At 36.4% G+C, this 14596-nt stretch overlaps 1 protein-coding gene across 1 annotated transcript; it reads right to left on the reverse strand.

The window, feature by feature from the left end:
- Positions 1-621: 621 nt before the first annotated feature.
- Positions 622-13668, reverse strand: LOC109197676 (CD209 antigen-like protein E). Its single transcript, XM_019353344.2, has 9 exons — positions 13546-13668; positions 13334-13435; positions 12892-13005; positions 10951-11093; positions 5295-5398; positions 4795-4934; positions 4195-4337; positions 1445-1548; positions 622-1013 (listed from the first exon to the last, which is right to left on the reverse strand). The coding sequence occupies exons 1-9, from the start codon at positions 13622-13624 to the stop codon at positions 872-874; spliced, it is 1071 nt and encodes a 356-aa protein (XP_019208889.1). The 5' UTR covers positions 13625-13668; the 3' UTR covers positions 622-871.
- Positions 13669-14596: the final 928 nt, after the last annotated feature.

Genomic DNA, 14596 nt, shown 5'->3' on the forward strand with positions numbered 1-14596 from the left:
AGAGTGGAAAAAAGTTAGCGTTCATCCTCCAGCTTCGCTGTTTATATTATGCTAACATAGCTGTGTCGCTAGCGATCACGTAGAATATACCAGCTAGCCCAACTTCAGTAACCCTGCAAACGTCACTGCTGTTTAGTTTTCTGCCTTCATTTATGTTGGATGTGATAGCAGAGCTGTACGTTTGAATGTTTCAGAAATCTCTGTCAGAACATGCTATATCATGTTTAGGTGGAAACTAGCGAGCTAACTTCCTGCTAACTTCTAACTCTGTTAAATTTAATAACTTCTGTTTTCATGGATGCCTGGATGTTAAACTCAATTGTTAACCTGGTAAAGCAGCAATGCTGATCATTTTATTAAAGATAAAAAAATTTGTTTTTAACTCTCAGTGATGCTGCAGTGTTTGTTTGACTTTGGGACCTGAAGCAGACAGAGTTTTTGGACCCAGATTACTCTGCGAGGCTCCTGACTACGGTAGCCATAATGCTCCGACAATCCATCAAGCGGTGCTGCTTCATAGCTTACCAAAGTCATACTAAAGCATTTTTTAACAGATGTTTGAGCGCCGTGTACAACATAAAATTGGTTTGAGGTCAGTAAACACAACCAGAATTCATACATAAGGCGCACCAGATTATAAGGTGCACTGTTGATTTTTGAGAAAATTAAAGGATTTTAAGTGCGCCCTATAGTGCGGAAAATATGGTATATTATAAAAGTAAACATATATATTAGAAAAAACAACAACAAAAAAACACACCTAGAGACTAAACACCTAGTCATTTTTGGCTAAAATTGAAATATAGAATTATACTTATTGCAGTCAAAGATAAAACTGCAAAACATTTATGAATAGGTCATCTCTCTGAAATCAGTTGTTTTCTGCAACTTTTTCACAGATCCATTGAAAAGAAGATGAACACGAAAGATCATTCCAAGATTTTTTTTCATCACTTCTGACATGAGCACAGTCCTCTTCTCCACCATTATCAGGCTGATCACTTGCCCAGTACCTAGCAAGTCAGCAACAAAAATGATCTTGAAATCAAGATGTGTGTTGCTTGTGTGTGTGTGTGTGGGGGGGGGGGGGGGTCAGAGAAGCTGTAATTAATTTTGCTGAGTATAAACACACTGTACATTATAATCACCAAATTTCAAATAACAATGGGGATGAGAAAAACATAGTTTTGGGTTTGTCTTTTCAGGACATGATGGTTTTTAAACACGCTTGCATAAATTCTGCAGATGGCAAAGCACACCAGTTCAGAACTTCTTCTGACCCCCTGTGGCCAAAACAAGTTATTAGCACACATCTTTAAACTTTTGGTTGTGCAGCTGGGATCCACCCACTGACATGTAAGCTCACCATTGTGTTTAACAACCACCATTGGGTTTAACAAATTTCCTATGTTAAGAAATAAACTGAACCAAAGTGAAGACTTACGTCAGAGTCACTGGAGTCCCATCTACCCATTTCCATGTTCCCTCCTGTTCTTTGTCATTCAAACCAATCCAAACTCCTTCTGTGGTGATTGTAGACAGGAAGTTCTGTTTAATATGAAGGAAACCCTTTTTATTTTACTTTAAAACACCGTTTTAGTCTATGCAGTTTATTGTATCTAAAAGTCTCTTTTAAAAATTCAAAGCCAGCACTAATTAAAACTTCGAATTTTCTTTAACGCATTTCGTGCAACACTGAAGATACATTTAATGACAGCTCACACAGCAAAACACTCACTCATTCAAATCGTTAATTCTTTTTGTCATATTTTTTTCAACAATCAATAAGTCATTGCCACGTTGTGCTGACTTTTTACCGTCAGTTACAATAACTCGTACTGCGTACTAGCTAGCATGACGGAGTTTCTATACAGCTGGGTGGGTGCTAACTCCACAATCGCCCCCACTTAGGGGGATATTATTAGGGAGTTATTCTGCGTCTTTACGCTGCAGCTGCCTCTTCTTCTCTCATTCTCTCCCCTGTCTCTCCTGTTGCTACTTCAATCATGAAATTGATCAATGATCAGCTGATCGGCTTTTCTCTCTTGTTTGTTTATCGCCCACTTTGCGCCAGAAAGAGGAAACCAGCGGATGTTGCGCTAAACAACTGCAGCATGTTTGAGCTCGATCAGCTGTTGTTAGAATTTATTTAATATTAATTTCTAGTATCAGCTGATGTTTGCTGGAGCCACAGCTGTAAAAGCTGCCGGTCATGATATGGGTTTGTATATCTGGTGAGAGGGAAACATGAAGATGAAACCAGGAGATGTCCTTACTGAATCATCAGAGCTGAACAGGTGATAGAGAAACAGGTTTACCTTTTAGGTGACATGAATGAGTTGAAGGGAAGTTATGAACTGTTTCTGAGAGACAAATAACACCAGGATCCTTTTCTAAATAGCTGACAGCTGGTAACTGTGCAGGGGCGGGTCTAGGAAAGTTTTGCCAGGGGGCCAGGCAGGGCATTAACAGGGAACGGGGGGCACAAAGAAATACTTTTCTTTCTTATTCTCATGTAAAATGTCCAGTTTTTGATAAATAATTATCTGAATCTTACAACCAAAGTTTTTATCTGACGTAAAATGTATAGAAATCATATATATACCAACAAGAAAGTGTAATCATTGTCACAACAGTGTTTGCTTTCATTCAAAGGCTTTATGGCTTTTCCTGTAATACCTGGTGGGCCGGTCTCTAGTCAAAATGCCCGGGCCGATTTTTTGTCCCAGTCCAGCCCTGGGCACGACACCCAGTGAATTAATCTGAGAACGTGGATTAAAAAATAAATGCCAGCGGTGCACATCGCAAATTAGCTCGCATAGACACATTAGTTGTGCCGCTTCTTAGCTAACAAACCCAACTACCAGATTCAACTTGTAATTGGCTAAAAATCACTTAGCCTACCGGTAAGGGGGACGTTGCTAGCTGGCAGTTTTTTCAAGCAATTTTGAAATTTCCACATTTCGACACTTCAAATGCTTCAGCAGCTGTCCACTCAGCGCAGCATCAACACCACGGAAATACACGGATACATCTGTAGACTCGGATACATCCGTAGACGTAGTTTTCGGGATGTTCAGGTGTATGGACCAATGTTTTATTTTCTGATCAAACCAGAAAGATTTAATGAGCAGCTGGGTTTGTCTTGCATTAACTGGCTGAGTTAATGCCAGTTAATGCGACATCGAAATGCAGCTCATTGAACTGAAAAGCTCGAGTCTGTGGGGGTCAAAGTTTGCAAAACTACGAATGCAGCTGGAATCCACAGCTGTGCGTGTTCATGGAGCTTGCATTTTCACCTGCTGGACATCACTACCTGACAAGTTTAACTGTCTTAAGAACATTGCAGAGGCCCTATTGACAGTATTTGGCTCTACATATCTGTGTGAGCAGATTTTCTCTCAAACGAAGAGTATCCTCAGGTAGCCGTCTGAATGCTGGACACTCGGAGACCTGTGTCTCTGAGTGGGAGACCAGAGATCACATTAACATGTGTGTCTGTATTAACAAACATACCATATTGGCCCAGTTTATTTTTCTTATCATTGTTGTGAGGAGACCATAAATAGCATTTGCATTTTCTGTTGTACAGTTCATTTGCTGTTCTTGTTATTGATAAAAAGTGTCTTTTTTTTGTTTCAAAATAGCTGATAACTATTCGCTGATAGCTGCCAACATCTGCGAACAAATATAATTCTATAAAGTTGTCCTATATAGTGTGTAACTGTTCATATAGAGCGTTATTAAATTTATTGCTAATGCAATTATATGGCACATTGACTTCTGAGGAAATTTTAGATGGCACTCATCATCAGAAAGGTTGCCGACCCCTGCTCTAGAACATTAAACATGTTTTAAAACGCTCATGATTGTTTTTACTTTATTTTGTGTTAACACTACAAAAAATGTATACTTTGAAATTAAAATTCAGCAAAAATGAAAAGCGTTTCATTAAATTCTATATCGAATCACAGAAATCTAATCTGTCCAAAAAGTGTCTGTCTCACAATGTGACAGAATTATAGTTGTTTCAGTGTTTAAGGTCTACATATGTGTTGATTAAATGTTGAAAAGATTAATAGAAACATTTAGTTGTTTTTCAAAATGAGAAAAAGTTATTTACATTAAAAATGGGAGCTTGAATTGCAAAATTTATTTACATCTCAATAACACACACATACATAAACACTATACCTGTTCTTCAGGGCTGTTAATAACCAGCAGATCTGCTCCTCTGTCTCTGCAGTCCCTTCTGGCTGCATCCCAGGAACCAAAGCTTTTAGAGAGGAGATAGCAGCTATGGTTGAAGCTTCTCCATCCTACAGGACATGTATTTTCTGGAAGAAATTACAAACAAGTAGTATTTGAGTTATTGAATGTTTTTTTTCTGAACTGTATAACAGTGCTTATTTGATTTCTGTTTAATTAATTAAAGTCCTCCAAAGACTTGATCACAAAGATCTAAGCACATTTGATTCACTTAAGACTCACTAGTAAGATTAATAATCATAATCATAATATAACACAACAAACCTTACAATCTACTAATAAAAACATTTAACAAATACAACAATGAAAACATTCAACACTAGCATAAAAAACAATCAGAAACCCCAAACATAACCACTTATATTTAGCCATGCTAAATATATGTGGTTATGTTAGCTTTTTATGTTAGCTACAACAAAACACATGATATTATAAAATAAAACAGAGGACAATTAATATCTAGAATTATAATCAGAGATAAAACTTCAAAACATTTATGAATAAATCATCTTAAAGAAACTTTACTTGGGTTTGGTGTTTTTTCGCAGATCCATTGACGATTATCTGTCAAACACCAACCATCATCCCAAGACCTTCTCTCATCCTTTCGGACATAAACACAGTCCTGTTTTCCACCATTATCAGGTTGTGTTGTTATCCAGTACCTAGCAGGTCAGTGACAACAACATTATTTTATTATGATTGAGGGAAAAATGAGCCTTTGGTGTTTGTGTGAGGAGTTTTGTCAGACTGATTTTCCGTCACCAACTTTGAGTTTTTATAAATACACTGTACATTAAGATCACCAAATTACAGATAAAACTGGAGATAATATATATTTCATTTTACTTTTACTACACAAAGTATACAGAGAAACACACAAGCCCAGACTGCACAAACATCTCAACTGATATAATAACTACTGCCTTGGCTCAGTGTGGAAAGAAATTTTGGAAATCTTTTGGAAATTTAAAAGTAATGAATGAACTAGTAAAGTAATGAACTGAACCAAAGTGAAGACTTACGTCAGAGTCAGTGGAGTCCCATCTACCCATTTCCATGTTCCCTCCTGTTCTTTGTCATTTAAACCAATCCAAGCGTTTTTTATGGTGATCATAGAGAGAAGGGTCTGTTTAATATGAAGAGAAAACATTTTACTTTTAAACCACAATTTTATCTGCATATTTTATCTATAAACTATGGAATTATTTTATGTCATAAGTTGCACCTGAGAAAAAACATAATCATAGAAAATAATTTCATTTCACAGGCGCAGTTATATTCCTCGCTCCTAATTTCAACAAGCCACATGCTAGAACGTGCAAAAAGAAGCCATCACATAAAAAGATTGTCTGCTTTGCATACACTGCTATTTCTTTACAATTTGAAAAATTGTTTGCCAAATAATTATCAACAGTTATTCTTTTCCTTTGTAGCTGTGGAAATACAGATAACTATCACTGGATTACTTTAGTGCTGAACAAATCCTTTAAACTGTCCGCTTAATCTGGTGTACAACATAGCTTTTATGATTTAAAAAAATAATTATAACAGTTATCACTGTTGCTATCATTTTGTGTAAATCTAAAGGGTCTTGTAGCTACATAATGCACCATCCTTGAAGCTGCTGCATGCTAGGTGTTTTAAGTTTTTATTAGTGGTTCCAATAGATTAAAAAAAGATTAACTAATCAATCTCACAATTTTCTGTGACCTGAGTGTGAGAATAAGCTCTCACAAGTGTTATGATCCAATGTTGTCAGTGTTTGTTTTATGTGTGATTCCTCCCACCAGAGGATGGCTGTGGGTTTTTCCCCTTTTCTTTCTTAGGGGGTAGACACCTGGGCGTGCCTGCTGAGTAGTTGGGTGGAGTCTCTTCCTGTCCTCGGATTGGATAATTGGTTGATCACCTCCAGTATTTAACCACCAGATGAGAGGCACTTGGTCCCCCCTCTCCCTGAGCCTCCACCATCCAACAAAGAGCCTGTGCTTTTGATTCGTTGTTTCGTAGAGTGTCTTTGCCCATTGATTTGCAAGTATAACCAAGTATAACCTTGTGTGTGTGTGTGTGTGTGTGTGTGTGTGTGTGTGTGTGTGTGTGTGTGTCTGGCATTAGAACCTTAATCTTGTAAATAGCTATAAATAGATTTGTAAAGTAGCAATTGTGTATTTTTTTTCACCTTGTATATATTGTTCACTGCAGCAGCCTAGTAGGCGAGAGAAGCCATTTTTGTTGCTTAAGTTTGCTCCTGTTTTTCGTTAGAAAGTTAGGTAAGTGAATTGTCTTTTGGTTGGTTTTCATTTGTGTAGGAAAGCATGGGGACCTTTAGGGAGTTTTGTTTGTTATTTTTGGCATTGCTCACTGCTGAAGCAAATAAATGGCTGTGTAGCACTTTACAAGGTACTACTGTTTGTGTTCTTTCTTGGGTGGTGTATGAGTGGGGCCAATTTCTTGTTGCATTCAATGCACGCCTAGGCTTAGAACGTGACACAAGGCACTGTGGTTGCAGGGGTTGACAGGTACTTGCGTGCAATAGGTGCCAGCCTGGCATGTGCTCCTTCTCTCTTTAACCACCACTGTAGTGGACACTCTCCTACGTCAATTTTGGGCTCTGCTTTGTACAGATTCAGACAGCGGTCTATAGCATCTTCCTCTGTATCTGAATCAGAAGAACCCAGCAAGCAGATGGACATCTTGCTCTTCTTTGGTGATGGTTCCTCTGTTGTCTGAGCAGATGGTTGGTGTGCACGCGTCTCTGCCATCAGAAGGTCATGTACTGAAGCCCACACCTCTCTTCTTTCGTCTTTGGAAAGGCACTTAAGGTCTTTAAACCTGGGATCAAGGGCAGTAGCGATCTTCAGCCATGTGAGATTGCTGCCATCCCTCCACTGAGCTATGTCTGTGGTAAAAACCTTTTTAAACCTCAAAACGTAGACTGGGTCATCATCTGAGGGCTCCATAATCCTGAACAAATGACACAAGGCTGACAACACCATGAAGGAGGAGACATACTGCTCTTCCCCCAGCAGTTCGGTCACATATCTGCTATAGGAAGATCAAGTCTGTATTTTTCTATTAATCACACAGAGACAAACATAAATAACACATATGAAAATATACAGAGAAGTGGAGGGGGAGAACATACTTGAAGACAAAGCTAGAACACAGAACACAAAGGTAGACATACAATCACGAGAAACAAAATGATTTACCTGCAAGGTTCAAGTAGTTCCTCCAGCTTTTGCAGTCTGTGAAGCTCCTGGTCAGTCAACATGGTAACCTTGTAGTTTTGCTGAGCCAGGACGGTGGTCAGCACAGATTTGTTTCTCTGGATCCGCTTGATCATCTCTAGGGTGGAGTTCCATCTTGTTGGAACGTCCTGAACAAGCGGTTCTGTTTGAGGTCCATGTGCAGCTTGCTGTGCCTTTAATTCCTGACCATTTGCTAGACTATGCTTAAAATATCCGACAATCTTGCAACATTTGGCCAGAGCCCTTTCAAATGTGCTGTCATTAAGAGAAACTGTGACAGTTCTTTGCAGAATTTGGGCCATGCAGGGCATGTGTTCAAATGGAAGTAGCCTGGCGGCTGCAACCATGTTACGAGCACTGTCGGTGCCATGCGTGGTTAGTTTGTCCCTGATTTTCCATTTGTTTGCAACACTCAGAAAATGGTCAGCACACGCCTGTATAGTGTCTCTCTTCAGTTTTACTCACTGTTAGTGCAAACAATTGTAAAGTCAAGTTGTTATCAATAAAATGCGCCGTGACCCCCAAGTAATTATCGTTGTTCACCGAAGTCCAGTGGTCTCCGGTGAGACCAACGTTCCTTACTTGTACAAGCTTACTGGACTCCTGAGCCCTCTGGTCCTCATACAAAGCAAGGGGTCTCAACACAATGGTTCCTCTCGAGGGCGGATTGTGACACACATCTCCTGATGCAGCGCGAATGACTTCTCTCAGTCCGTCATCTTCTACTATGCTAACTGGTCGGCAGTTTAGGAATTGGTTAATTTTTCTCTCATATGTTTTGTTATTCATCCACGAGCACCATACTCCTGAAGCCTAGACTGGCGAGGTCCCGTAGAGGCGGATTCAGTTGGGTGTTTTGCTCTCAGGTGATACGCCAGTGATCAACTGCTTCTGTGGTACTTGAATTCACCTTTGCAAATTGTGCTCTTTACTCTCGTTTTGTCCAACAAGCCGTCAGGCAACTTCTTAAAAAGAAACTTTCCACCCGAAAGTCCATCCTCGTCCATGCTTGCATGTGTTAGCTATAGTAGCATGGTATCACTTCTTCTTCTTCTAATCATTTCTGTCAGGCCAAACGCCAGCATAGCGCAATGTTGCCCCTTCCTCCAGAGCTGTTCATGAGTTTAAAGGTCTTAGATTACAGGAAATTAGCGTTAAATTTTTTAACGCGTTAAATGTTTCACGTTAATCTCAACAATTAACGCGTTCATTTTGACAGCACAAGTTTTTATGCTTTGTGATTATACTGTATCTGTGCAGCTAACCAGCAGATTTACTTTAGTCATGTCTGTTGTAGATCCATCACTCTGGTCTTGGGCCTTGGACTAGCACACATCTATTTGCTGTCTGTTGTCACTGCACAAATATTTGTTGTATAATTTTCTTTAAATTATTTAAATTTTAGTTTGATCAGTTTTTTATTCAGTAAAAAATAAATTTTTATTACAGAAAAATGTACAAATGTTCTGCATTAAAATATTCTTCCAACTCTATACAATTGTTTAGTCTTTAAATTGTACACTACAACTGAAGCTGATTCACTGTAGCTAAATCATACCACAATTTGTTAGCTGATTCAAATGATTCTAATTGTGCTAAATGGGATGTACTGTGCACCAGTGAATGTACTGATTTATCACTGGCTTCACTTTAATACTGAAAAACATTTTAAAAAATGTGTAATTCTAGGGCACGTTTTGAAGCTCTCGCATCCAGTTATGGTATGGACAGTTACACGTGTTTGATGCAGACTGAGCAACTTTTTGTTCAAAGGTTTAAATGTCTGTATTTTGGCCAAAGTAAAAGTTTGGCCATCAGAGGTTCTGATGCACACTTCTTTTCCTGATCCTTGTTATGTGTTTTTTAAGTCATAAAAGCTTTGTAATACTATACAGCTGATTAATGGGACAGCAGTGACCTGGCTTCACAACTTCAGAACTTGCCTTAGATTACTCTGGTTTAAAGGATTTGTTCAGCAGTAAAGTAATACAGTGGTAGTTGTTCGTATTTACACTGCTCCACATCAAACAACAACTCATACAGTAAATCACTAGTTAACCTGCAGCATGCTGTAAATCACTCAAACCCTTAATTCATTTGTCATGTTTATTTTTTCCAACAATCAATAAATCATTGTCAACAAAAACTTGTTGATGCTGTCAACACAAGGTGATCAAGATGCTAATATATTCTCTCAGTGGTGTTACGGCCCTGGCCGTATACAGGATCAGTGTGTGTCAGTATGTCTGTATTGTTTTTCATATGTGTGTACTGTGCCTTTAAGAGTCTCAGCAGGTCCCTCCTTGGGTGAGCTGTTTTGGGTTGGCTTTGACCTGCAGCTCCTGATTGGACCCACTATCAACAGGCTGTTTGTTTGTTTTTTTTCATAAAAACCTTTTTCCTTCATAAAAAGGTTCATAAAAGATTTGAAGAGATTTTGCTGATGCACTTTAATTCAGCAAATATAATGTAAAATAACCATATTCATCAGTTTTTTTTTTTTGTTTTTTTACTTTATTCTGATTGTGTTAACATTAAGAAAAATGTTCATTGTTTAACAGTAAAACTATAAGAACCACCAAATTAAAAAAAAGAAAAAGAAAAATGTCTTTTGGTTATAGGGATTTTCCCCTCAATGAAGCAAAACTATCAATGTTGTTACGTGGTTTAATGTCTAGATATGTGCTGATTAAATTCTGAAAGTTTCTTCTTTTTTTTTCAAAACTGAGCGAAGTTTTTAACTTCAATATTCATTTACAACATAATAATACAACCATACATGGGGCCAGGAGGTAACAAAATGAACCAATTAAAGACACCAGTAAATATGTAATTAAATGTTTCATTAATTAATAAAAATTTGAATTAATTAATCAAATACATATTTAAATAATTAATTAAATGCCCATTCATTTCATTTAAAACATTTACTAAATTATTTATTTATTTCAAATTGCATTTAATTAATTGATTAATTAATTACAATTTGAAAGAGAAAGAAAGAAAGAAAGAGAATTATTTATATATATATAAATATATAATTATTTATTTATAAATAAATAATTTTCATGCTTAATTAATTAAGTATGAAAATGAATTAAATAAATACATCATGAAATAATTAATTAAATGTCTCAATAATTACTTGAAAATTGAAATGTAAAATAATAAATTAAAATGAATAATTAATTAAATATGTCAATAATTAATTACTCAAACGTGTCATTAATTGAATACAATTTGAAATAAATGAATAATTTAATAAATGTTTTAAATAAAATGAATAGGCATTTAATTAATTACTTTAATATTTATGTATTTAATTAATTCAAATTTTAATTAATTAATGAAATATTTAATTAATTATTTAATGGTGTGTTTATTAATTCATTTTGTCACTCCTGGCCCTTCATATACATAAACACTGTACCTGTTCTTCAGGGCTGTCAATAACCACCAGATCTGCTCCTCTGTCTCTGCAGTCCTTTCTGGCTGCATCCCAGGAACCAGATCTTTCAGAGAGGAGATAGCAGCTATGGTTGAAGCTGCTCCATGCTACAGGACATGTTTTTTCTGGAAGAAATTACCAACAAGTACCAGTTCAGCAACTTAGTGAATGATATTTAAAGAACTATATAACAATGCTCATTTGATCTGTTTAATTAATTGCAATTTTAGTACTTCAATAGTTTTGCTTTTATCAATCACACCAACAAGAACAGCAAAGTCCGAGGGACACATTTCCTGCTGGGAAAGTAAAACAGAGTGGACTGGGTCAAAAAATAAGAAGATGAAAACACTCTAGACTAATTGTTTGTGTAATCACTTTGTTGGTGAAAGTTGGGCCCAGATCCAGTTTGGCAATGATGTTCTTTTTTCATTTGCCAAATATGGCAGTGTTGTGATCACATTCATTTCTGATACTAAACTATTATTGTCTTGGTTGAAATGACCATGTTGCTGATGAGACTGACAACAAATATTATGACTGCATGGTGGTTAGAACTGTTGTATTAGCACTGTGACAGACTGGTGACCTGCCCAGACTGTACCCTGCCTCTCACTCCACGGCAGCTGGGATAGGCGCCAAGCCTCCCAAGACCCTGAATTGGATAAGTGGAAGACAATGCATAGATGTGTCTGTTAACCCACTTTCAGGCCTTTTGTTCACACATTGATATCTGAGGCAATGTTTGAACATCTAAAAACATTTTAGAGATAAAAGACTGAAATTTTCACTGACCTTTCTTACCATCAAAATAAATTAGAATCTGTAATACATCAAAAAAATCTTGGCTAGTTAAAATATGAAAAAAGTCCAGCACTCCTGCAAAGAAAAGTGCTTGTATGAATGTTCGACTAGGTGAATGAGGCATGTTGTATAAAGCGCTTTGACTGCTCAAGCAGAGTAGAAAAGTGCTATATAAGAACCAGTCGTTTAGTTTTTGAGATATTAACGTTCAAACATTGCCACAGATTTCAATGTGTAAAAGAAAAAAAAAAGAATTAAAAATAAATTAATGAACCATTTTTCAAAAGATATATATCTTGAAATGTCTTGGATATATTTAAATAATGCTAAATTATCACAGCACCCATTAGATACTTTCAAACTTTGAACCATGAAATTTGTATGTAAATGTGTGATGGTCAAGCAGAATGTTCTAAAAAAGAAAAAGTCTGTTTTAAGATGGAATGACTGTAACTACCTATATTGAGGTCTATTTGTTGTAGATTCATTAATTTATAAATGTAACTTACAATTTCTTTAAAGGAATCGATTTCAGCATTTTTGTACTTGTTTTTGTGATGCAGTTCGGCAGTGTGGTTCATGGTGGTATTACTGGGGTTAGGTTAATTGTGTGGATGCCCTCAAGGGCTTCCACACTATTGAGTTCCAATTTTCTCCGTTCAAACTCTAAACTGTTCTGCTCTTTCTGCTAATGCCGGCTATGACTTTCGGTGTTTATTACTATTATACTTTTTAAAATATTACACTTTTTTCCTTTAATTTGTCCCATTGAAATGAATGAGTCTCAGCTGACTGCAGGTTTCCCCAAACCTTGTAAACAGTACATTGCATAATGACTGAAAAAAAGTTTCACATATGTGTCGATGAAATATAGCCCTTAAATTATTTTAGTACCAGTCAGATTTGTGATAAGCATAAGGTACACTGCTGCACTGCAGCTTTATAGTGACAAGCAGTGATACAGATAATGGTTCATATGATATTTTCCTAATGACTGAAATTTGATTTTAAAAATGTTTTAAGTCAGAAGAAAATGATTACATCATTTGTTTGGAAAATGAATCACTACATTTCCAAGAAAAACCTTTTAGAGACACAATAGCTCACACAAGGACTCACTCGTTTTAAGCTCCTCAGTCATGGAAGAAAGTTGGTTACTGAGTGCAGAGATGTTTTTATTCAGAAAGTCTCTCTTCTCAGCCTCTGCCGACACATGTTCAGCTGAATTGTGGTCTGAAATAAAAGGAAATAATATTGATGCTTTCATTGATTGAGGCACAAAAGATCTAAATAAAAAAATTTTAAAATTCTGACTGTAATTTATGAAACATATTAATTATGTAAACCAATTTTATGCTTGTACAAGTTATTGTTGCTGTGATCTTGTTGTCTTCAAGATGATTTCAAGAGGATCTTGAAATGGAACAATCGAAAATTCCACATTGCATTCCAAATTTAATTAGAAATTACATACATTAAATTGCATTAAAAAATAGCTCTTAATCATTCACATGGTGACTGATGATCAGTAGAACAACTATCCATGAAAAATCCAACTCACAGAAGAAACTAAGTGTGATAAGTCCAACCAGCAATAAAACAGTGAGCAGGCTCAGGGAGAGAATAACACCCAAATAGAAACTTCTCCTAGAGCTCCTCTGACCTGAAAAGAAGACAAAAAAACAAAAACAAAACAAAAACAAGGAACCCAAATAAATGTTCAGTAGTAATAAGAAATGTTATAACCTCCTTGCTCTATCACTTCCTTTTTACCTGTGTAATTTGTTGAAGGTGTTGGGTTGTCAGGTTTAACACATTCATCATTGGCATATATTGCCTCCATTGCATACATGATTTGGATTATTTCGGAGAGCTCAGCTCTGCAGCACAGGATGAGCGAAGTGTGAAAATCTCACTGGTTTCAGTTTATTCTCCTTTTAAATTCAGAGGAAGTTGCATATTTCAGTGGTTTATGCAGCTATGCAACCACTGAAACTTGATATGTTGATAGGTTCTTAATTAAGCCATATATATATGTGATAGTCATACGAAATCAAACTGCTTTTCACGATTGTGTGAAAAAAATACAATTTTGCTTAAGTGTAAGTAAAACAATGTATGAATATGTGTGTGATTAATTTATTTGTAGAGATTAGTACTAGAAAGCACTGTGAATGCTCAAATTGAGTAGAAAGTTTCAATACATGTACCAGTCCATTCACCATCAGAAATGGACAAATCGTCTCCATTAAACAGATTTGTAAAGGTCAGATGCTACACAGTCCTGAGGAATAACACCAGAACAACAAATAACATCAAGCATCTCATGGCTTTTAGATTATGAAAATTAATAAATTGCTGCAGACCAAAACTATAAAGGCGAAATAAGAAGTCCCTCACTAGAGCACCAGTGACAGTGTCACGAACTGAATTAGCAAACTCAGAAAATTAATTTAAAAAGACTATAGCAAATAAAGTAAGAGTAGGTTAATTCAACAAGCACCACAGACAGACTCGCGCACACACAACTGAGCATAACCCTCAGTGAAAAATTTGAAAATCAGCTTTTACTCTTATAATATGATTTTAAAAAGAAAGTTGTAATTTAGAAATTACTGCACTATATATTTGCCGAAGTGTGACATGTGTAGCTGTGAGGTACTTGCATAGCACAATTTCTATGACCATTTTTTGTTAGTAATATGTTCTTTCCCTCTCACTGAATGACAATAATATTAATATCATATTATAATACTGCAGTGTCAGTATGGGTCAACTCAAATGGGTACAAACACACACACACACACACACACACACACACACA

This window comes from Oreochromis niloticus, linkage group LG16 (assembly GCF_001858045.2).
Source record: "Oreochromis niloticus isolate F11D_XX linkage group LG16, O_niloticus_UMD_NMBU, whole genome shotgun sequence".
NCBI lineage: Eukaryota > Metazoa > Chordata > Actinopteri > Cichliformes > Cichlidae > Oreochromis > Oreochromis niloticus.

Bases quoted from the DNA above. Each gene is read 5' to 3' on its own strand.
- LOC109197676 (XM_019353344.2), bottom strand. From the start codon at position 13,624: ATGTATGCAATGGAGGCAATATATGCCAATGATGAATGTGTTAAACCT. The intron at 13,006-13,333 runs GTGAGTTGGATT...CTTTTATTTCAG, and splicing joins TATCACACTTAGTTTCTTCT to ACCACAATTCAGCTGAACAT. The intron at 11,094-12,891 runs GTGAGTCCTTGT...AATTTCTTCCAG, and splicing joins GACTGAGGAGCTTAAAACGA to AAAAAACATGTCCTGTAGCA.